The sequence below is a fragment of the Pteronotus mesoamericanus genome, unplaced genomic scaffold, assembly GCF_021234165.1.
Source record: "Pteronotus mesoamericanus isolate MK-2021 breed Mesoamerican mustached bat unplaced genomic scaffold, CSHL_Meso_final scaffold_54, whole genome shotgun sequence".
NCBI lineage: Eukaryota > Metazoa > Chordata > Mammalia > Chiroptera > Mormoopidae > Pteronotus > Pteronotus mesoamericanus.
In genome coordinates, this window is record NW_026555321.1 from 63,140,260 (window position 1) to 63,166,455 (window position 26,196).

The 26,196-nt window shown below is 35.2% G+C and overlaps 1 protein-coding gene across 1 annotated transcript in view; it reads right to left on the minus strand.

Moving 5' to 3' along the window:
• Positions 1–24,017, minus strand: part of RALYL (RALY RNA binding protein like) — a 427,107-nt gene extending 403,090 nt beyond the window's left edge. Inside the window, exon 1 of the mRNA XM_054595861.1 lies at positions 23,744–24,017. Within this exon, the coding sequence (XP_054451836.1) occupies positions 23,744–23,999 (256 nt within the window). The 5' untranslated portion in view covers positions 24,000–24,017. The remainder of the gene's footprint in view (positions 1–23,743) is intronic.
• Between the last annotated feature and the right edge of the window lie 2,179 nt (positions 24,018–26,196).

The following is a 26,196-nucleotide window of genomic DNA, read 5'->3' on the forward strand; positions in this document are numbered from 1 at the left end:
GTAAGAGAGCATTGGTTAGAAGGGACAGAGAAAAAAAGCTAAACTACCTTGAATATATCTAGTTTTTAATTTGACTTGTCATCATGGCAGTATTATACACACTTATAAAGCAAAATAAGTTTGAGAAGAGAAACTGGATTTCCTTTTTTTAAGGCTAATATACCACATCTTCTTTATCTACTCATCTGTCAATAGATATCCAGTTGTTTCCATATCTCACCTATTGTAAATAATTCTACAATGAACATGGAATGTAAGTATCTTAGAGTTCTGACTTCAATTATTTTGAATAAATATATAGTAATAGGCTTGCTGGATGTGATGTTTCTATTTTTGATTTTTTGAGGAACATCTATAGATCTTCTATAGTAGCTGCACAATTTTATATTGTCAACACCAGTGTACAAGGGTTCCAATTTCTCCACATCATTGCCAACATTTTTTATCTTTTGTATTTTTGATAATAGCCATCTTAACAGGTATGAGGTGGTATCATCTCATTGTGGTTTTTACCTGCATTTCCCTGGAAGATTAGTGATGTTGAACACATTTTTGTATACCTGGTAGCCATTTGAATGACTTCTTAGGAGAAATGTCTATTGAATTTATATGACCATTTTTTAATTTTTTAATTTTGTTTTTTTTATTTTTTTTGCTATTGAGTAGTAGGAGATTCTTATATGTTTTATATAGTAACACATTCTAGATGGTTTGCAAATATTTTCTCCCATTCTATAGGTTGCTTTTTCACTTCTATTGACTGTTTCCTTTGCTGTGCACATGCTTTCTAGCTTGATGGAGATGGATCTTGGAGATATTATGGTAAATAAAAGAAGGCAGAGACAGACAGACAAACACTATGTGATTCCACTTATGTAAAGTATCTAAAATAGTGAGGCTCATAGATACAGAGAGTAGAATAGTGATTTTCAGGGGCTGGGTTAGAGAAATGGGTAATTGTTGCTTAATGGATATGAAGTGTTTGTTATACAAAATGAAAAAGTTCTAGAGATCTGCTGTACAGCATAGTATCTATAGTTAGCAATATTGTGATGTGCACTTTAAAATATGTTGAGGGAATAGATTTCATGTTAAATGTTCTTGCTACAAAAACAATGATCATAAATAAAATAATAAATAAAATAAAGCCATAAAGAACTTAAGGAAATTTTGGTAAGTGATGGATAATTTCCTATCTTGGTCATGGCAATATCACTGATATGCCCAAACTCATGATGGTGTATGTCTGTCCATAAGGTATTCATTCAGTCATGTAATATGAAAAACAGAGACATTTATGGAAGAAGATACAAGATATAAAAAACATTGTACACAGGACAGTGATGCTCAGTCACCTTTTAAGTAGGCACCTTTGGACCTCAAACAGTTCTCCCAATAGCCATCAGCTGCCCTGTTATATTTTCCTGAATCTCATCCATGATCTAAAATCTCTTCCCTTTCAGAGGTGACTTTAGTTTTGGGAAAAGTCAGAAGTCATATGGCACCAAATCTGGGCTGTAGGGAGGCTGAATCACTTGGTGATTTGATGTTTTTCCAAAAATCTCTGCACAAGGTGTAATGCATGAGTGGGTAGGTTGTTGTGATGATGATGCCAATCACCAGTTGCCCATAGCTGTGGCCTTCTGAATCATCCTGATAGTTGCCACAGAGGAATGTTCAAGTTAATGAAAAATTTGATATAGATTCATTGTTCTACTTGCTCAGTCGTTTTGAATGTAACAGCCACACAGTACACATGCTCACTAAATAGTGTCTACTAACCCCACTGAGTAGTAAAATGAAATTGTCATTGTTCGTGCATGTCCATTCCGGTCCACTCTGCTTGGCTGCCAGGCTACGCTGATGTCGCACAAATTTTTCTTGTTATGTTAACAATGGCTGGCCTTTTTCCGGACAGACCTTATATATATTAAATGTGTGCTATTTTTATATCAATTATACCTCAAAAAAGCTAAAAATAAAAAGTAAATGCAATTTCTAATAATCAAATATTATAATTGTATGTCTACTTGGTGACATAACTCCACAGAGAAGAACCACACCAAATGATTTTAAAGGATAATAATTTCGTTGTTCTTACCAGTAGAATATTCTTATGGAAATAAAAAAGCACTAAATATTAAAATATTTAACTGTTTTCAGAAATCATAACGGTGTTGATACTGATGATAATGATTTCCTGAGACTTTTATATGTATACAAGTATTATTGGATGATCAAATAAGTAACTACAAGGTATAGTTGAGAAGAGAGACTTCTGTCAATGTTGAAGGGAAATGGAAATGTAAGACAAAAGAGGTTAAATTCCTGTACTCCTGATTGATAATAGAAAGTATCAGAGTAAATTGATTTTTTTCTTTGTGTGTGTGTGTATATATCTCCTATTTCTGACTACTGAAGCAAATGAGAAACAATAAGAAATTCAATAGCAAGGAGCCTCCTTAGCACCCAGAATGTTAGATCTAAGTAATATTTCCCACTAAGTGGTCCAGAACTCTTTAGAGAATGAGCTAATTCACAGTACGGAGCAAGAAATTATGTTCCTGGAACATTTTGTCATATGAGGAATAAAGGTAACTATCAAAGACTACTAGAATTGTATCAAAATGACTTAGAAAACAATGTGGATATGGTGCCACATAAAGTCAGGATAATTTGATCAGTAATTGACATTACAACCGCAGGGATGGAAACAGATCAACTATGGTACTCTTGAGCTAAAAACTTATCAACAATTTTTAAACTCATTTTTAATCATCACTAAAGTCTAGAGAACTATGTTATAAATATCAGTATAAAGGAAAGCATCAATGTTATCTTCTTTTTTCTACAGAATAATAATTCAGGGTAACCAAGTACATGAAAGAAATATCCTCTTTTAGAATAATTACAGTAATAGTGAAAAACATTATAGAAATAAATTACCAATTAAAAAAAAGAAAAACACTATTCTAGATGGTACTGTCCTTTTGTTTTTTTACCTGTCATATTAAAGGTGTGGTCCTCCTGTGAGCTGTTTCCAGCCTTTCTGAACGTGTTCAAAGTACCTTAGCCAGCCCACCCCTGCTTTTAAGGCAAAGCCACTGGGGGTAGGACAAGACGGACCTCACTTTTATCTTTAAGGAAGGAGGAGAGAGACTGGAAGAAGAGAAAGATGACAAACAGTGAAGAGAAATGAACTAATATTTGCTGGACCATAACCGTGTGATGAGCATGTGTGAAGCACTCTGAACATAGTATCTCATATCATCTTCCAAACAACCTTAGAGGGAGCTATTATTACTGTCCCTATTTTACAGATGAGGCAAGAAGACTCAGATAAATTAAATAATAAATAAATAAATTAGATTTACCTGTCTTATTAATATGTTATAATAAAAATAAATTCATTAATTTATTAAAAAAAGAAATAGATTATCATATTCATTGGCTTTTAGGAGAGAAAATCAGACATGTCTCTTTTGATAGACATTTATATAGCCACACATGAAGAAATCTTTAAAAATTCCACCTGAATCTGATCAAGCCTCTAGATATCACCAATGATTTTCAAGGAATATAAGGAAGAGAGACACATGTTCAATGATACCCTTGGGATGCAATCATTAAGTAGCAGGACCTGTGAAACTTTACAGGAAAAATGACCCAGTTCTTACAATAGATAAAATATAGGGGAAATGGAGAATATAGTAGGGGTCTATAAAAGAGACTTTAGGGATATAGCAATGAATCTTAATCTTTGTATCATTTGAATTCCAATTCAAAAAAGTATTTTTTCAATGATTTAGAAATTCATTAATTTCCACATATTTTCTTTTTTTTATTTTTTTCCATTTTAACCAATTTTTATTATTATTTTTTAATTAATTTATTTATTTTTCCAAATACATTTGTCTCCACCTTAATTAAAGTATAAGAGGGGGGATTGTGGACAACAGAGAATTACTACTAGATGTAGTATTAAGGAATTGTAGCACTTATATTTGGTTTGGTCATGATATTATGGTTATGTTTTCTTTAAAAATTAATATTTTATATATTCAGCATGAAATATTTGTAGATTAAAATGTATGTCAGAGATCTTCCAAATAATTCAAGAAGTGGAAAGGAAATGGCTGAGGTATAGAAAAAACAATATGCTTGTGCATTGCTATTTGCTAAATATAAGATTACAATTAATGAAACAAAAATAAGTATGCACCCAGTTCTTCATTACACCATTATCTTTAGTTTTGTATATGGTTGAAAATCTCTAAAACATAAAATTAATAAATGAAGCAAAATACATGCAAAATTTAAATTCATGACATATCACAAAAGGTGGGGGGTGTATTATATGCACCTAGGATATTAGGAAAGTAATAGAAAGAATAATATACATTATTATTAAACATTATTATATACATTAAACTAATAAATCATGGATATCAGTTTCAATCTCTAGGGTAACAGTACAAGAATAGTACATGATTGTACAACTCATAAGCTATCAGAATGGAAAATAAAAAACAATAAAAGGAAGATAATCTCACAAAGGCAAAAAAAATAACATGTGATCCATAAAATAAATAAAAAAGTAACAAACTTGTAGATATAAATTCAAATATATCATAATTAAATGTGAATAAATTATTGTGACTAAAAGACAAAGGCTGTCATACTGCATTTTTAAAAGATTATATTTTATTTACAAGCATGCTTTAAATATTAAGAAACATGATCACTAAAATTAAAATGGATTAAAAAGGATATACCATAAAAACATTAATCAAAAGGAAGTGAAGTCAGTTATATTAAGTTTGCCACTGTATTTCTGTAAGACAGAAATACTGGAGACAGAGATACATCATACTAATAAAAAAATGAAGTCATTAGAAAGATACAATAATTTCAAGTGTGTCTTCACCTAATATTATTGCTTCAAATATATAAAGAAAATATTGAAAGAACTAAAAAGATGGATGAATCCATAATCAAAATCACCTCTCTTAATAATTGATGGAAAAGAAGACAAAAATCAATAATGATAACAGCAGATAAATTCAATTAGCAATTTTTTTCCTTTTCAACAGATAAAAGAATTTGCACAGAATAACAGCCGAGTACACATGCTGTTTATCACTTGCATATGGAACACATAAAAAACGACCTTATAAAGAGCTATTAAAAAGTTCACAGTATATTTTAATTAACTTATTCTCTGGTAACAGTGCAATAAAGCTAAAATAAATTAAAATTATAAGTTCAGTCACAAACTGAAATTACCAATAGATCAAAGAAGAAATATCACTATGAATTAGAAAACATTTATCAACTAATTTATATGAACATATGAGGTGTTAGAAATTGTCAGATGAAATGAAGACAGTGTTCAGAATCAAATAATTAAATGCACTTTTAGAAAATATGAAAAGCTGAAAATTAGTTATCTAAGTTTTGATCCATGAAGTTATAGATAAAGTAGAAAACTAAACAAGAGTAGAAGAAAAATAATTATGAAGATAAGGGTACAATTAATGAAACAAAATCAAATTGCAATTGAGAAAATACACAAAGCCACAATTCAGTTATTACTTATTATTATAAGGAAAAATTTTATTATAGGCAAGAAATTAAAGTAATATAATAGTAAGATATCTTCTCATGTGTCAGAGGAGCAAAACTATCTTTTAGTATAACCAGCATTGATAGTGAAAGAACCAATCTCACATCTTGTAGAACCACTTTATTTTTTTATTTTTATTTTTCAATTTAATTTTAATTTATTTTTTCAAATATATTTGTCTCTGCCTACCCCCCACCACATTCTCTTGCACCCTCTATCCTTCCCTCCCTCAGCTCTTCCCCTTTGGTTTTGTCCATGAGTCCTTGCTATATGTTCCTTGACTTTCCCCTTCCTTCCTTTTCCCCCACCCCCCCTCCCTCCTTCCCTCTTGTCTCTGTTGATTTCTTTTCCTTTCAGTGTTGCTGGTCTTATTTTCCTAGCATCTTTCTATTGTTGGTTAGGTTCCGCTTATAGGTGAGATCATATGGTATTTGTCTTTCTCTCCCTGGCTTATTTCTCTTAGCATAATGCTCTCCAGTTCCATCCATGCTGTCGCGAAGTTTAGTAGTTCTTTTTTTCTTTCTGCTGCATAGTATTACATTGTGTATATGTATCATGACTTTTTGACCCAATCAACTACTGATGGACATTTAGGTTGCTTCCAACACTTGGCTATTGTAAATTGTGCTGCTATAAACATTGGGGTGCATAGGTTCTTTTATATTGGCGACTTGGGATTCTTAGGGTATAGTCCCAGCAGGGGAATCACTGGACCATAAGGCAGTTCCATTTTCAGCTTTTTGAGGAAATTCCACAATGTTTTCCACAGTGGCTGCACCAGTCTGCATTCCCACCAACAGTGGACTAGGGTTCCCTTTTCTCCACAGCCTTGCCAACACCTGTTGTTTGTTGATCTGTTCAAGATGGCCATTCTGACCTGTGTGAGGTGGTACCTCATGGTGGTTTTGATCGGCATTTCTCTGATGGCTAGTGATGCTGAGCATCCTTTCCAATGCCTATGGGCCCTCTGTATCTCCTCCTTGGAAAAGTGTCTGCTCAGGTCCTTTGCCCATTTTTGGATTGGATCATTTGTCTTCTTGGAGTGGAGTTGAGTGAGTTCTTTATATATCTTGGAGATCAAACCTCTATCTGACGTATCATTAGTGAATATGTTTTCCCATATGGTTGGCTCCCTTTTCATTTTGCTGATGTTTTCTTTTGCCGTGCAGAAGCTTCTTATTTTGAGTAGGTCCCAGCTGTTTATTCTTTCCTTTATGTCCCTTGTTTTAGGAGACATATCAGTGAAAAAATTGGTGCGTGGGATATCTGAGAGTTTCCTGCCAATGTTCTCCTCTACGACTTTTATGGTGTTGCGACTTATATTTAAGTCTTTTATCCATCTAGAGTTTCTTTTTGTGTATGGTGTCAGCTGATGATCCAATTTCAATTTTTTGCATGTAGCCGTCCAGCTCTCCCAACACCATTTGTTGAAGAGGCTATTATTGCTCCATTTTATGCTTCTGTCCCCTTTATCAAATATTAGATGCCCATAGAGACCTGGGCTTATTTCTGGGCTTTCTATTCTGTTCCAGTAGTCTATGGGTCTCTTCTTGTGCAGGTACCAGATTATTTTGAGTATAGTGGCTTTGTAGTAGAGTTTGATGTCCGGTATTGTGATCCTTTCTTCTTTGTGTTTCTTTCTCAAAATTGCTGAGGCTATTCGGGGTCATTTATGGTTCCATATAAATTTTTGAAATGTCTGTTCTATTTCTGTGAAATATGTCATTGGTATCTTAATAGGGATTGCATTAAATCTATAAATTGCTTTGGGTAGTATGGACATTTTGATAATATTAGCTCTTCGAATCCATGAGCACGGTATATGCTTCCATTTATTTGTGTCTTCTTTAATTTCTTTTTTCAATGCTCTATAGTTTCCTGAATACAGGTCTTTTACATCTTTGGTTAAATTTATGCCTACGTACTTTATTTTTCTTCTTGCTATATCGACTGGTATTTTTTTCTCTGATTTCTTCTTCTTCTATTGCATTGCTGGTGTACAAAAATGCCATTGATTTCTGAATGTTGACTTTGTATCCTGCTGTTTGACGAAATTTACTTATTAGGTTGAGGAGTTTTTTGGTAGAGTCTACAGGGTTCTCTATGTACACTATCATGTCATCTGCAAACAATGATAGTTTTACTTCCTCCTTTCCTATTTGGATGCCTTTTATTTCTTTTTCCTGTATGACCACTGTTCCTAGGTCTTCCAATACCATGTTGAAAAGTGATGAAAATGGACATCCTTGTCATAGTCTCGATCTTAGTGGTAAAGCTTTTAGTTTTTGCCTGTTGAGTATGATGTCGGCTGTAGGTTTTTCATATATGGCCTTTATTATGTTGAGGAATGCCCCATTTATTCCCATTTTTCTGAGTGTTTTTATCATAAGTGGGTGCTGTACCTTATCGAATGCTTTTTCTGCATCTATCGAGATGATCGTGTGGTTTTTGTCTTTTCTTTTATTTATGTGATGTATCACATTTACTGATTTGCGTATATTGAACCATCTCTGCATCCCTGGGATGAATCCCAATTGATCGCGGTGGATAACCTTTTGAATGTATTGCTGAATGCGGTTTGCCAATACTTTGTTGAGGATTTTAGCATCTATGTTCATCAACAAAATTCGCGTGTAGTTTTCTTTCTTTGTAGGGTCTTTATCTGGTTTTGGGATCAGAGTGATGCTGGCCTCATAGAAAGAGTCTGGGAGTTTTCCCTCCTCTTGGATTTTCTGGAATAGTCTGAGAAGAACAAGGGTTAGCTCTTCCTTAAATGTTTTGAAAAATTCTCCTGTGAAACCATCCGGCCATGGGCTTTTGTGTGCCAGGAGTTTCTTGATGACTGCTTTTATTTCCCCAGCTGTTATTGGTCTGTTCAAGCTTTCTGTTTCTTCCTTCTTCAGTGTTTGAAGATTCCACTTTTCTAAAAATTAGTCTATTTCATCCAGGTTTTCAAATTTCTCGGCATATAATTTTTCATAGTAGTTTCTGACAATCCTTTGTATTTCTGTGGTATCAGTTGTTATTTCTCCTCTTTCATTTCTGATATTGTTGATTTCGATCCTCTCCCTTTTTTTCTTGATGAGTCTGCTTAAAGGCTTGTTAATTTTATTTATCTTTTCAAAGAACCAGCTTCTGGATTGGTTGATCCTTGAATTGTTCTTTTCATCTCTATGTCATTCATTTCTGCTCTAAACTTGACTATTTCCTTCGTTCTACTTGCTCTGGGATTTATTTGCTGTTTTTTCTCCAGTTCTTGAAGTTGTAGTGTTAGGTCTTTCATTTGAAATATTTCTATCTTTTTTAGGTAAGCGTGTATTGCTATGAACTTCCCTCTCAGGACCGCCTTTGCTGTGTCCCATAGGTTTTGGACTGCAGTCTGTCCCTTTTCATTGTTTCCAGAAATATTTTGATTTCTTCTTTTAAATCATTATTGACCCATTCATTGTTTAATAGTGTACTGTTCAGTCTGCATGAGTTTGCAAGTTTTTGAAGTTTCTCTTTGCGGTTGATTTCCAGTTTCAATCCCTTGTGGTCCGAGAAAAAGTTTGGTATTATTTCAATTATCCTAAATTTGCTGAGGTTTGCTTTGTGTCCTATCACGTGGTCTATCTTTGAAAAACTGCCATGAACATTTGAAAAGAATGTGTATTTTTCTTCTTTGGGATGTAAGATTCTCTATATGTCAGTTAAGTCTCTTTGATTCAGTGTGTCATTCAGCTGCACAATATGTTTTTAATATTTTGTTTGGAAGATCTGTCCATTTTTGACAGTAGGGTGTTGAAATCCCCTACTATTAGTGTGTTGCTGTCTATGTCTTTTTTGTAGTCATCCAACAATTTCCTTATAAACTTAGTGGCTTCTATATTAGGAGGATATAAGTTTAGAATGTTGATGCCTTCTTGATAGAGTCTTCCTTTAGTATTATAAAGTGCCCCTCTGGGTGTCTTTTTATGACCTTTGTTTTGAAATCTACTTTGTCTGATACAGGTATGGCAACCGCAGACTTTTTCTCATGGCCATTGGCTTGGAATATTTTTTTCCATCCCTTTACTTACAATCTGTGTAGGTCTCTTGCTCTGAGGTGGGTCTCTTGGAGGCAGCATTTGTGTGGGTCATGTTTTCTTATCCATTCAGCTACCCCTGTGTCTTTTGATTGGGGCATTTAGTCCATTCACATTGAGAGATATTACTGATAGAAACTTACTCATCTTTTCTATTTGTACCTGTGTTCCTCTCTCTCTCATTCTTTTCCTTCATCTGCTTAAACCAGTCCCTGTAGCATATCTTGGAGTGCTGGTTTGGTAGAGATGTATTCTTTTAGCCTTGTCTTGTCTGGGAAACTCTGTATTTCCCCTTCTATTTTAATGGAGAGCCCAGCTGGGTAGAGCAGCCTTGGCTGTAGGCCATTGCTTTTCATGACTTGGAATATTTGTTGCCATTCCCTTCTGGCTTGTAGTGTTTCTGTTGAGAAGTCAGCTCCTAGACATATCGGGGCCTCCGTGTATGTTACTTTCTCCTTCTCCGTTGCTTCCTTGAGGACTCTTCCTTTCTCTTTAGTAGTTGCCATTTTAATGGTGATGTGTCTTGGAGTTGACCTCTTTGAGTCCCTCTTGAGTGGGGTCCTCTGTGCCTCCTGGATCCATGAGAGCCTTTCTCTCCTCAAATTGGGGAAATTTTCCATCATTACTTTTTCGAGGAGGTTCTCTATCCCTTGCTCCTCTTCTTCTCCTTTTTGTATCTCTATTATATGGATACTATTCCATTTCAGGTTGTCCTGCATTTCCCTAAATGACTCTTCATTCTTTTTGAGTCTTTTTTCCATTTCTTGTTCTTTCTGGGAGCTTCTTTCTACCTTATCCTCCATCTCACTAATCCGATCCTCAACTTCATCCAGCCTGCTTTGGATTCCTTCTAGTGTGTTCTTCAATTCAGAAATGGTATTCTTCATATCCTCTTGTGTCTTCTTGATAGTTTCTATGTCCTTTTCCAGGCTGATATAGTTTGCTGTATGATCCTGATAGTTTCTCTGCAGTTTCTCATAGTTATCTTTGAGCTGGCTGAGCTCATTGAGCATCCTTAGAACCATTGTTTTGAATTTAATATCTGATAGTTCCCTTGCCTCTATTTCATTTAGCTCTCTCTGTGGGGAGTCCCTTTTTCCACTCATTTGGAAGGAACTTCTTTTTCTTCCCATTTTTGTGAGAGTCTGTTAAGTAATTTACTTATTTTTTTTAATTTATTTTTGCTTCTGCTTCAATTGTGCTGTCTAGATTTCCTGAGTTTGTCTATTAAACTTCTATGGTAGTAGGTGGGTCTTTTTATTTATTTATTTATTTATTTTTGTCCTTTACTTTTCTTTCTGGGCCTTCCTCTGATGATGTCAGTTGTTGACTCTATATGACCTTGGGTTGTTTGTTTGAGCCTTCCAAGAGTCTACTGTCTGTGTCTGACTCCTGCCTGGGGCAGCTCTGTGACCCCTTCAGTCAGGGCTGGACTGTTTTTTGGATCGCTCTGCACTCTCACCCCGGCTCTCTGAGCGTGCTCCCCGGGCGGGGGGGTGGGTAGGATCCCCCGGCTGCCTGGGCTCGCATGTGCTTGCCCCAGACCAGGGGGCTTATTCGCGACCTGACGTCCTCCTCTGGCCCCCCAGCTGGCGAGCTCCCTAGCACTGGTCAGTTTAGGGTCTTCTATTGAGTGTTTCCCCTGTTTTTGTCTCTTTGGCTGCATTGCCTGCCCTCACCAAATGGAGACTAAGGAAATGGGAGGAACTCAGCTCCAGGACTCTCCCGTTAATCCTGTCTCCCAGTCTCTCCTCCAGGGACTCTGGGCAGCTCTGTGACCCCTTCAGCCGGGCATCTACTAATTTTGTGGACCGCTCCGCAATTGCAGACGTGTGGGTCAATATACGCCTGCCCTTGCCACTCTTTGAACTCCCTCACAGGCCATATCGGTGCCAATCTGTGGGAGGCCTTGCCATTCGGTGCAAGCGTTCACCAGCCCGCGTGGTTCACACACAGGCTCGCCAACCCTCGGCGGTCACTCAGCGCAAGTGTGCACGCCTGCACTGGGTGTTTTTGGGGTGTCTATGTGTGCTTTTCGGCTTTTGGCTCTTTGGGGGTGTGGCTTCTTCCCACGCAATGGAGACTTCAGTAAGAAGGAGTCGGGACTCCCTTGTTCTTCCTCCCGTTCTTTCCCGAACACCTCTGTCTCCAGTCTCTCCTCAAGGCTCTCCCAGCCAGTCTGCACTCAGTCCCCCAGCTCACATGCACAAGCTGTGTGCAGAGCGCACAAAAGGCAGGTTAATTGATTCCCTTATGCCTGAGCGAGATGGTAGCTGCAGATTGGGATGTGCGTTATTACCTGGGCTCCACCGGCCAGCAGCTGTGTCTGTTCTCCTCACAAAGTTTTCCTCACCAGTCTTTTCCCAGGCACCAGCCCACCCTGCTGCCGCCTCTACCCAGAGATCAGGGAGGGTGGCTGCCACTGCAATTTTTGCGTTGGCCCTTTAAATGTCTCTTTGCATCCCCAGCCACCTGTCTCTGGCAGAGAGCGTCCCTAAGCTTTTCGGAGTTGCGTTTTGTCTGTATTTTCTTTGTTTTAGCTGCTGTAGTTTAGGGGTCCCTGTTTATGGTTCAGATCCCATTCTTCTCAGGGGAAGTTAACTGGCAGTTTCAATGTCCCTCTGGTGCCAGTGCCCGTGGGTACCCAGCCCACCCTCTCAAGCCTCCACCCCACTTCTCACCCATTGGGATGTCAGAGAGTGGAATCCACTGTCTGCGGCTCCAAGGCTCCTCTCCCACTATCGTTCCATTGTTTTCCAGGTGATTACTCCAATATTTATTTGCAATTCCAGTTTGCAGTTATTTCAATAAATGACTAAATTGACTAAAGAAGAAGGAGTTAAGCCAAAAATGCTCAACATTAAGATTAGCAAATAGACATCACTTAAAGCTCCTAATGATAATAAAATGAAATAATACAATGAACAGGTTTATGTCCATATATTTGAAAATATATATCAACTCAGCATATCCCTTGGAAAATTTCTGTCTCAAAAGCTGGCACAAGAATAATTTTAAAAATCTGAATAGTCCAACCTCTGTTAAAACTACTAAGTTTGCATTAACGATCTTTCCTTAAAATACTACCAGCTCAAATGGCACCATTTGTGAATTCTCCAAATAGCTATGGAAGAAATAATATGAATCATATACAAACTCCAGAGAAAGGAAAAGAAGGAGTACTTCCTAGTTCATTTTATGAGTCCAGCATCTCCTTAAAAGCAAAATTGGAAAGGACATAGCAAGAATAAAAATTGCAGGCCAATCTCTAAACCCTACTATGAATATGGAGGTAAAAATATACACTCTATGTACAAAAAATGTATAGTGTGTGTGTGTGTATATGCACACACACTACATATAATATATATACTATACATATTAGTATATATGTATAGCATATATATGTATATATAGTATATAGTATATATAGTGTATATATGTATAGTGTGCGTGTGTATATATACACATACATTATACACTTTATGACTATGTCGTGTTTGATTCCAGAAGTTTGAAACTGATGTAACACATCAAAGATTAATTGTAATTCTTCATATTAACAGAATAAAGAAAAAAACAAATATTAATTTCCATATACACAGGAAAAGTACTGAATAAGGTTCATTAAAAATTAATAGCCAGCTAGAAGTATAAAGAAAACTTCCTTAACATGATAGGGACATTGACAAAACTAAAATCCTGTAGCAAATGATAATAGCAAAATATTGACAGTTTTCTTATGTAATAAGAAAAACATACCTATGACCACCACAACTCTTCAGTATTATTCTAGAAGCACTAGCCAATGCAAAACAAAGGAAAAAAATGTATGCTTATTGGAAGATGAGGAATAAAAAGTGTTATTTGTAAGAGACATGATTGTACACATAAAATATCCAAAAAAGCCCAAAAAACTAAACCAGAGAATAAGCTTTTAGAATTAGTAAGTGAATTAAGAAAATCTATGAGTATATTAAATACACTAGTGATGAACAACTAGAAAATGAAATGTTCAAGATGGTGCCATTTATAGTATTATCAGCACTAATTATGACATAATGACTATAGCATATATTATATTATAAACATAAATTGATGTTAAATGAAATTCTATATATAATTCCATGTAAAATATGTTCTATAATATATATCATATATGTATATGTATATATTTTATATGTGTACATACATGTATATTCAAGAGCACTATCAGCAAATATAAATACTAGGAATATGGGGTTTCAGTAGTAGGAGGTGACACGGCAGGGTTTGGATAACATGGCAAACTTGTGTTCCATTGTCTTCAGGGCAGGGCAAACATTTGTTTTTCCACCTCTGTGAGAACTGTCTCCCTCCCATTTGATGTCCCAGGTCCCTCCTTGTTCTCCTTGGTTCAGAATGGTATCTAAGCCCCAACTGCCTGATTACCTATTTGCCCTTATCTTCTTATGAAGCTTCTGTATGTTCAAAATTAAAATGTTTTTCCTCCTGTTAATCAGTCCTATGTTAATTTGATTATTAGGCTGGCCAAGGAACCTGAAAGTGTAGAAGAAAAATATTTCCTCCCCAACAATATAAGTATATATAATATACTATTTGTTCTATGTCCAGAATGACATTTCAGGGAAGTGAGGAAAGAATAGTTTTCTGCAAAAATAGAGTTGATGGGATATTCAGGTGAAGTAATTAATTCAATAATATGCACCATGCAAAAAATTCAGTTTGAGATGTATTAAAATCTAAATGTGAATGGTAAAACAAACAAACAAACAAAACCCCTTAGAAGGAAATATAAAAGGATGTCTTCATGACCACAGATTAGGTAAAGATTTCTTTAACGGGACAGAAAAATCATAAACCATAATGAAAATTAGGGTTCTTGGGGGCCTTCTCCTCACATACAAAGAAAACAAAGCCCATGATGGATAAATTCTTGCACAGGATAAATGCCTCCATAGGACTCTAGCTTTTTGACTTCATTTTTAGAAGGTATTGAGAAACATAAACAATAAGATTAATTGAATGCCTAGTCTTTCCACTTCCCTTTGGTTTTTATAGCATTTCACATGCCCCGGGCAACATTTTAAAAACTTTACATACATGGATGCATATAATCTTCACAACTTTAAGAGATGGGTCCTTTTATAATTATCTCCATTTTACAGATAAGGAAATAGCACCAAGAACTTTAGTAATGTGCCCCAAATTATGCAGTGATAAGTAGAAAGCTAGGATTCTAACATAGGAGGGTCCAGAGCCTCTACTCTTAACCACCACCTTTCATAAACTTTTGATAAAATTTCAATTTCGGTGTTTTCCACCTTCTATTGTATGTTACGTCATACATATAACATATTTTCCAAGGGAGGTCATCTATTTTATTGTATTATTTTACTTTACATTTTAGTTTAATTTAATTTTGGTGAGGCTTTGTTTTTCTATGCACCTTTACAGCTTAGCACATTTTGGCAAAAGTGTAATACAATTCCAATCATACTGTGAGAAGAATAAATGTTCCTATTATTACAGTATTATGAAATGAGTTCACAGGTGATTTTTGGATATTTTATTAACAGGATTAAAGATAACATGAGGTATTGTATTTCATATAGTATTATGTCCAACTTTGTTGTAGAGGATAAATTAGAACAAGTTAGAACTTATAAGATCCTTCTAAATGTTGCTCGGGAGTTTCCAGTGATGGTGAATAAATTGCTCACAGACATATCTACCTCCACTGCTTCTGCTAATTTAGGTTCAGCCACTGAGTCCAATAACCAATTTTAGAGGCATCAAGGAAATCCCCCAGGCTTTCCATCACATATGGGGACAGGCATCTCCTTGGCTGACGGACCATTAGTTCTATAATTCACATTATTATGGATGCTTGCTAATTAGCATTTGTTTACAGCATATTAAGTATCTCTGTTTAATTACTGAAAATCCAAAATGTGTATTGGGTTTTGCAGCCCACAAAGTGCTGTTTCTAATACTTTCTGAGAACAGTAGAGGATAAGGACGAAGAGGGAAGGCAATGGAGACTTCTTGAACAACTCCCAGATAGTATATGTGTGCTTTGGAGAGTAGAATTAATGGTAATTTACAGTAGTTTTGAAAAATATTAGAAGAAAGTTCAAAAACTTTTGTCTTCATGAAAACATGCTCTCTTTACCATTCAGTACATTGTAGGGTTCCTTATTTGTAAAATGGGATTAATGAAATCGATTCTCTAGTGTCCATGAAAGATATTGGAAAGGCAGTTTTTAAAATGTAATAGAATGTATTCTAAATGTCTTTGACAAGTTTGATAGCAGAAAATAATATATAAACAAAACATTATTGCTAAAATCAACTGCTTAAAATGGCAAAATATTTTTGTCAACCACAGAAAAGAGTAACTTATACTGAATACCCTGTTTTAAGTATTGCAACAATTCTTTACTCCTCTGCCCACGTATACTATTCAAGGCCCTTCATAGTCTTGTAAATAGGTTTTGAAAACAAACATAAAGTTCATCTAAACATAACATTCTGCAATTGATAACCACTTTTGATTATTTGTGTAATATAAAATATTTTATAAAATTGGTAGTTTAAAATATAGAGATGTGTTGGACATTTTTTAGTACACAAAGAAAGCTGGAGTGGTAATAGTTTCAAAGGAAGAAAAATACAAATATTTACTAACTCCAAATTCTTATTCTCCTTATAGCTAATGTTGAACCTAACTAAAGGATTAATTTACAATTTATATTTAGGGAACTGAAAGCTTTGTTAAACTAGCAAGCTGAGGAAGTATAAAGGCAATATGTTCTCTAGACGTTAAGGCAAAAGCTAAAACATTTTTTTTCTTTTTATATCAGTACAAATTGTAATCAGTTTACATAATAATGCCTTGCTAAAAGTGTTTTCATAATCTGCAGCATTCTTGGGATATTTTTAATGATATTTTCATGTCTTAGAAGTCCCCATGAGATCTGTATACTTCTCAAGAGGTTCTACAGTAGACCACATTGTCCAACTGATTACTGGTGCTCAGCAGTGTAGCCCTGACTCTCTGTCAATGTGTCCTTACTACATGTGCAGACAATGCATCTCATTTGTACCTGAAGTCATGTGTACAGGAGAATAATATGAACCAAAATGGAGTGGGATGGATGAAATAAAAGGGCTAATATATTTGTTAGAGAAAACATCACCCAGGGATGCTGTAAGTCTTACTTTCTTTGCTTTAACAAGATTTTAGTGGTATTGTTGAAAAATATATATTTCAACATTATCCTGAGCATCTGAATAGCCTCAGAACTCAGTATTTTTCACTTAACTCTTTTAAAAGGTTTTCTTTGTCTTCAATTTTTAGCAGTGATCTGAAATATCTGAATGCAAGAATTTAATGAAAAAAATTAAAAATGGAACTGCCTTATAACCCAGCAATTACACTTCTGGGAATATACCCTAACAATCCTGAGACACCAATTCAAAAGAACTTATGCACCTCTCTATTCATAGCAGCACTATTTACAATAGCTCAGTGTTGGAAACAGCCCAAGTGCCCATAAGGAGATGAAAGGATTAGAAAACTGTGGTACATTTGTACAATGGAATACTATGCAGCAGAAAGAAAGAAGAAAATGCTACCTTTTATGACAGCATGGACGGAACTGGAGAGTATTGCACTAAGTGAAATAACTCAGTTGGCAAAAGACAAATACCATATGACACCACTTATAACGGGAATCTAATGAACAAAATAAACTAATGAGAAAAATAGAACCAGAAACATGGAAACATACAACAGACTGATAGCTATAAGAAGGGAAGGAGAAGGTGGGGAATGGTGGAAGGAAGGGAAAGGAACTAGTCAAAGAACATGTATGAATGACTTAGGGGCATGAACAACAGAGAGGGAATTGATTGTGGGCCAGAGGAGTAGGCTGGGTGGAGGGGGGCAAAAGGGAAAAAATTAGTACCACTGTAATGGAATAAACAATTAAAAAAGAAAAGAAAACAGGGATATAGGAATGGTCAAGAAATTTTTTAAAAAATCACATCTCTAAAAGGTATTAAAGATGTGAAGAAATAAAAGAATTAAAAAACTATTTATATTTCTATTTAAAACAAGTAAACATAAAAACATGTCAACTCTATAGCCAGATCAATTTATTTTTGGTGTTTGTGTTATTAAAGATTAAGACAAACCGGTGATACGAGTTGTAAGTAAGATACAGTTATAAACACTTTATGGTAATTGTTCTGAAATGCATATACTCAGTTTTGTTTTCTGGACAACTGGAAAAGATCTATCTTTATTATTTGTGTGTTTATTTGTTTATTATCCTTATTATAAATTATGTTTTTGCTAATTTATGCAAAGCATTGTTTTTACATACTTTATCTTGATTAAAATTATTATAAAAGATTTCTGAATTAAAAGATTTTATTTTGTTATGATTAAAATAAAGTAGTATGATTTGTCACCCAGATGACATTTGGTAACATCTTGAACACATTTTTAGCTGTCACTATTGGGAGGGGATGCTACTGGCATCCAGTGGGTAGAAGTCAGGAATGCTTTAAACATTTTAAAATGCACAAGACTGGCCCCCAAAATGATGGTCCCAAATTTCAATACTTCCAAGATTAGGAAACACTGCTCTAAAGACCACATTGGTAGATATAATTTGCCAGAAACTGCAAAATATAGTCATCATTTTATTGTTGATAATATTTCAACAAAAAAATAAATATAAAACATTCAGCAAATAGCTTGTAACAAACCCATTACAGGTTTATATTCTTCCTGCTTCCAGGGTTACCATAGGAGATGATGCCCAGCCCCACCTCTGTGTAGGTGTGGTCAGCAGAAGGGAAACAGACAGGTGAGCATCACCTCCAGACTTGAAGAGAAAGCCCCTCCCCCAGGGCTCCAGCCTTATGCTCTTCAAGCATCCGCTGGTTTGACTTCCTCCCACATTCCTGGTAGCTACTCTCTGAAAGATGCCAGAATTTTCTACAGCCTGACCCATGGATGAAAGAGAATAGAGCCTCCATCCCATCTTATCTCACCCCACCCGACTCTGTGTCCTCCTTGGGGCATTGATTGCTTCTCTCTTTTTTTCAATTAATTTTTTTTAAATCCTCACCTGAGGACATGTTTATTGCTTTGAGAGAGAGGGAGGGAAGAGAGAGAGAGAGAAACATCAATGTAAGAGAGACATCAATAGACTATCTCCAGTACATGTCCCCAAAGAGAATTGAATCTGTAACCCTGATATATATCCTGACCAGAAATCAAAATTGAGACTTTTTGGTGTAGAGGATGACACTCCAACCAACTAAATCACCTGGTCAGAGCTTCTTTTTTAAAAAATTGAATTTATTGGGGTGACACTTTTTAATAAAATCATACAGATTTCAACTGTACAACTCAAAAAAACATCATCTGCGTACTGCATTATGTACTCACTACCCAAAGTCACTCTGACAGCTGTCAGTGTGTTCTAGTATCTATGAGTCTGTTTCTACTTTGTTCTTTAAAATTATTTTGTTGATTAGATTACACATATAAAAGAGATAATATGGTATTTGTCTTTCTCTGACTGTCTTACAATATTTCACTTAGCATATGTTCCCCAGGTCCAACCATGCTGTCACAAAATGTAAGATTTCTTTCTTTTTTAATCTGAGTAGTATACCATTGTGTAAATGTACTACAGATTTTTTTACCCATTCATCTACTGATGGACACGTGCTGTTTCCAGATATTACCTATTGTAAATAAGGCTGCAATGAACACAGGGATGCATATATTCTTTTAAATTAGTGCTTCAGGTTTCTTCGAATATATTTCTAGAAGTGGGATCACTAGGTTAAAAAGTAGTTACACTTTTAACTTTTTGAACAATCTCCATACGGCTTTCCACAGTGGCTATTCCAATCTGCATTCCCAATAACAGTACAAGAGAGGTCTCTTTTCTCGATAACTTTGTCAATATTTGTTGTATTGATTAGAGCCATTCTGATAGGTGTGAGGTAATGTTTCAGTGTGATTATTTATTTATTTTTTATTGTTGTTCAAGTACAGTTGTCTCCATTTTCCTGCCACCATTTTCCCCTGCCCCACCCATCCCAACTCCCACCCTCAGTCCTACCCCTCCTTTGGCTTTGTTCATGGGTCCTTTCTATATGTTCTCCCATGCAGTGGCTTGCCTTTTCATTTTGTTGATGGTTTATTTTATTGTGCAAAAACTCACTATTTTATGTGGGGAAGAAATAAATTTCTATTCTTATTCTATTAACTACTGAAATATCAGGTTTTATACCTGATTCTGAGGATGGCCTACTTTATACTGTATTGTATAACATACTATACAATATTTGTTGTATGAGAAAGATCAGGTTAGTTGACAGTCTGCTTCAAGTACAAATGCAGTAGATAATTAAGACCATGCATTCAAGTTCACACAGGATCATTCTGGTTTAAGTCTCATGTCATGGCATAATCATTAATAGCATCCCTTCTTACTCCCAGAAGTATCTTAGCTTGGATGATAAAGTACACAGACACTCTACTGAGATATTGATATGAAAAAAAATTGCTGGCAAGAATAAAAAGTGGAAATGATTAGGGTCAGAAAGTGTGAGTGTGATATCCTACACCACTGTTCATGTGATACAAGGTAAGTTAATTTCTGAGCTTCAGTTCCTAGCAGCAGAATAGGCATAAGAATCCCTATCAGTTATTTCTTAGCATTGTAAAAATCAAAGAAGATAATCTGTGCCTGAGAGAGTTGTGACAATGATGAAATACTAAGGAAATATCTAGCCATTAGTAACAAAACTACAAAAGGATGCCATTCTAAGAAATATAGATGAAGTCTTCTGTGACAAAATATTTCTTTAAACCAATACATCATATACTATAACCTTTGAGTAAAATATAGACATATTAATATTTGATGCTATTGAAGACTGAGTTATATTTTTAAAAATTGGATCTGGCCTACTAGCTCCCTGTGGTGTGCTGATTTTAGAAATACTGAATATCTGGTTGCCCCAAAAGGAGACCACAGTGCCTTCTTTTTAGAGTTGTAGTTTCTCACTTTCCAGAGATCTTGCTCCTGCCCCAATCTTCCTCCTCCTCCTTCTCCTCTTCCCCTTTCTCCTGCTCCCTCTCTGTCTTCATCTTACTGTGTTGTGAAGGGGTAGTGAAGAGCCCTTTAGTGATTTCCATCCATTCCACCAGCCATCCAACCTTTCTTTCCCCACACATAATGGAAACATTGGCACTCTGCTACATGCTAAGAAGATTAATGTAAACAGATATAGTTAATGCTCTCAACTAGCCTAGAGGGAGAAGAAATGAATACCAATGACTGAACAGTAAATTTAGAAATATATTTGAAAAGAAGACACAAAAGAACAAAGGAAAAGAACAAAGGAAAGTAAAACATTCCAACTGGCTTAAGGGATCAAAAAAGGTTTTATTAAGTATTGTCACTTGATCTGAGATCTAAAGGATGAATAGTCAAGTGAGGCAAGTGAAGAAGTTGGGGAGAGGTGAGGTGGTATGCAGCTTGGTAGGAAGAACATTCCACATAGTCAAACAACACATACAAAAGTCCTGGGGAGGGAAAAATAGTGACTTGTTTAGAGAATACATAGAAGTCAACATGGATGAAGACCAAGCAAGGCTGAGAGGATACGGATATAAAAACACAGATGAGCAAGAAATAAATCACATACAAAGTGTCAGCCACAGGAAGGGGTTCAGTCTTTTTTCCTAAGAACACTGAGAAATCACTGAAAGTTTATGAGACAGTGACATGATTAGATTTTTATATTTTTCCTTTTTGGAGAGAATAGACTGAAAAATAGCAAAAAGAGGTAAATTTTCAGAACTGGAAAATGAATATAATCCACTCTTTCTTATCTAATTAGGGATCTTGTACATCGTACCTGTTCAATCATGGACAATAATCAGAATTATGCCTAATGTCCAAGAAATTATACAGTTTATTTCAAAGAAAGGAATACATTCTGAAATAAAATATATTTAAAAGAAACTATTTTGTAATTAATATATAGATAAAAATATCCATTTTTACATGAGGGAAAATATAATGAATACCGCAGTGATTCCATAATTTATGACCAGATCCATGCACCAAACTGATTATACAACATGATCTTTTGGACATCTAAAGGCATCTGAGCTTCAAATGCCCAAAACAAACCCTTGATTTCCTATATCCTCAACTTATGTCACCCACATGCTTTCCAAAACAATAAATTGAACCCTCATTTATCCAATTTTTCAAACAGAAACCTAGGGGTCAACTCTAATTCTTCTCCTTTCCCAACACTCCAAATATAACTCACCATCACCTTTCTTGTTCTCAATATGTCCCAAATCCTGTCACCTTCAAAATCTCTACCAATAGCTATTTCACACAAGCCACCATTGGTTCTCATTTAGACTATGGAATAACCCTAGAACTGGTCTGCCTCTTTCCACTCGTCATGGAATCCTTGAGAAACATAAATGAGATTGTGCCACGAACCTGCTCTTAAACCTCCAATACTTTTCTATCTCACCCAGAATAAGATTTATCTTCTTTACCAATTCTACCTTGTCCCATAATTCTACATCACTACATCCTCAGCTCTATCTAATAATTCTCTTTACCTTCTTGACTACTGGTAATACTGGTGAACTTGCTATGCCTCACAGATTCCAAGATTGCTTCTACCTTGGCTTTGGATTTTCTATTTTCTCTGTTCTCAGGATAGGTCTTTGCTAATTATCTGCTCCCTGCTTTATTGTGGGCTGTGCTCAAACTCTACTTCCCCAAAGAGGGTCTACCTGACGAGCCTCTCTAAAATAGAATATCATGCCCATGGGTATTATACAGAAAAGGAAACTTGGCCTTAAATTGATTTAGCTGGTTTTATGTGTTCACCTTCTTCAACACACCTGTTGCACCACAGTGGAGAAAAGATACCCCTGTTTATTGATCTAACCCTGGCTTCCTGCCTTTGGTATGTAAGGGGGATCCCTAAACTTCCTGTGGAAAAGAACAATGGATTGCATTTGATCCACATTATTTCCAGATTCCTAAAAAGTAAAAACAAACCATGAGGAAAATACATTAGCCCCCCAAAAGCAAATAGTATAAGTATGAAAACTAAAAATGGACCTTATAATAATCTCACATGTCCAGTAACCGAAAGTAACCTCACAGGGTGTCCTCATTATAAATTCCTCTTGGCTGGGCAGGTCATGGTGAGTAGTCACAGCCCAGGCCTATAACTTTCTTAGTGAAAAGTTTTTGAGCAAGTCCTCTCCATTGGTCTTGTGCATTTACATTCACACATCTTTGAAATGCCAGAAGTAATCCTCTTTTTCAGACCCCCTCTGAAATGTAACTACTCAGGAGGAAAAACATAATCTTGTTAGCTATTCTGTACCGGGTTTTCCCCCACCTTCATGTAATCTTTTTTATTTCCCCTCTTTAATTCCAAGTATATAAAAAAAGTCTGTATAACTGTCATTTTCCAGCACATTTCATCAGATCTTGCTTCCCAGCAATATGATAAGTTTGGCTCCAATAAACTCTAAGAAAAATTCCTAACAGGTTGGCAATTCTTGCATTCACAAGTATGTTAAGGGTTTATTTTTCATTTTATTTATTTTATTTTATTTTTTTTGCATAACATAGTGTCTCCTGGAAGATAAATGCCATTTGAAATCAAATCAAGTTAAACATGATGCCTTTTTTTATTTGCTGCTTCTGTTAGGATTGATGGAGGTAACAAGTATTGCAAGCATACTGATCTGAAGTTTAAAAATGTGTAAACAAAGTAGACATGTATATGTAAAAGAATATGAGAACAAGAAAATACTGTAAATTTTAAAAATATGAGTACTATAATTGGTTAAATAAGAGCTAGATATCACAACTCCACTGGCTCTCATACAGTAAGACCACACCCAGTATATGCAGAGATGGTAACAGCAGTGTGAAAGCCATGGCTGAGCATCACTTACCAAGGGGCTGGCCTGCGATGACCCTGGCATTCTCTCCAGCCACTGCTGCCCTCGCATGCCTCTCACTCATGTACTGTACAAATGCGTAACCTTTGTGAACTGAGCATCCAACTATTTTTCCATATTTTGAGAAAATGGCTTCAATGTCAACTTTCTTGACAATGGCTGTGTTTAGATTGCCAATGAAAACACGGGAGTTGATGGACTTGGGGTCATTCTTATTAGTGACGTTGCTGGTCTGTGTTTTGCCGGTCATGGTTGGGTCACCTTGTTTTAATCCTAAAACAAACAAAAAAAAAAGTGCTCAAAAGATAAATAATTAGATGGAATGGACATTACTGGATTTTAATAGTTTTTCAATATGTAACAGGTAACTTCAAATCTCTAAGTATGACTGATTTTCTTGAGAAGAAAATTTAGTAAGGTAAAAAGTGAATACCGCATTGCAGAATGTGATAGAAAAATACTTATAACCACTTAGCATAAAGTTATAAATAAATGAGTTCTTGATTTCTTTATCCACAATTGAGCCCTGAATAATCACTAAACCTTTTGTAGTTTGTTTTTTTTTAAGTCTTTCATCTTTTTAGAAGCAAGTTGTAGAATACGTCGCCTTATTGTATCAACGAAGGGAACATCCGGCATGGCTAATGCCTGATGATGGAATATATAAGTGACCTCCATTTATTGTTAAGAACATGCATTTTTATCTCTACATTTTCTTTAAAGGGTAAACATATTGGAAAGGAAAAGAAATCAATAGAGACAAGCGGGAAGGAGGGAGGGGAGCGGGGAAAAGGAAGGGAAGGGGAAAATCAAGGAACATATAGCAAGGACTCATGGACAAAACCAAAGGGGAAGAGCTGAGGGAGGGAAGGAGAGAGGGGGCAAGGGAAAGTGGTGGGGGTAAGCAGAGACAAATGTATTTGAAAAAAATAAATTAAAAAAAATGCCGTGGGAAAGGAAATATAGTGTTAAAAAATCAATTAGAAAACATAAGGAAAACATGACTGAAAATAAATAAATTAAACAAAATGAATTTTGTACATTCTTTTTAATTTACCCAGTATCATATGTCAGTTTTCCAAAACAAACAGCCTATGTAGCTAAATTTTCAATCATCAGCAAATTAGTAGACTGGATATCTATGTTAAAGTTTCTATTCACAACGTCATTTTTAATTCATTTAACTAACAGCTTCTATGTTACATAAAAATGGCTTGTGTTTCCAAAGACTATTTTGTGACCTTGGCATAGTGTTTAATTATGCTTAGTTAAGCTGAATAAAACTTTTATTTCTAAGTACCCCAGCACTTACAGGTTTAGTTTTCAAGGCATTAAAAGTTCATTCATTCAACAATATTTATTAAGCATCTATTTTTAATTGTCTCTTTTAAAGTATCTATCAACTTAAAATTTAGTGAAATTAAATTTCTACAAGGATATATCTGACATTGATAAGCATGGTTGAACATTATCTAATTATATATTTTATCAGTGACAAATATATTTTTATAAAAAGAAACTCTTTTACAGCCCTACAGTTATAAAAATAAAGTGCCTCTTGTTAAAAAAAATAACTTTAAATGACATTTCTAATTTGAGCATTAAGTCTGGAAGTCTTAAAGACATGTAAACTGGATATACTAATAAACTTATTATGCACTTAAACCAGCAACTTTTGAAGTCAGGAGCAACCAAATTAGACTGTTCACTATTACATATTGGATTATTAAATGTTTACAAATATTAGACCCTCAACATTACATATATCTCCTTATAAGAAGGTGAATTTCATAAGCATTTAGTTATTCACATAAAAAAGTATGACATCAATACAAACCAGGATTATATTGCTGCCTTGCTTTGTTTCAGCTTAGCTGAATTTTAGTGGTTTCTTTATGAGTTATTCAAGGTATTCAATGTTAGGGTTGAAGGGATAAAGAGTTGGTAACTTTAAAAAATTTTTTCAATTTGGGCTATTGTATACCTAAAGACAAATGCTCTGAGAATCAACTGAAACAAGAAAAATCAAGATGTGTGTGTGTGTGTGTGTGTGTGTGTGTGTATAAAATATATATATATAACATGTAGCTTCTTCATATAATCCAGTGTACTTAAAAAAACACAGAGGGAGAAAATTAAGCTAAGAGACCTATTTTTTTTTTTTTTTTGTTCTGGAATAGAGTGATGGTTACCTCCGACCCCCCGGCCAACATCAGTAATGTCATCCACAGAAATATTATTTTCTTTTTGTTCTTATCTGATATTTTTTGAAATACTATAGCATTATTTTCAAAAATAAACTACTTGTGTGGCTGAAATTTTGTTTCCTGGACAGGGGTTAATTGGTTAAGATTTAAACAGAAGAATTGTTAGGTTAGGACAGATCCATGATTACAGAATCCAGTGGTCTGTGATAGTGACTCTATGTCACATTTAATATGAAGGCA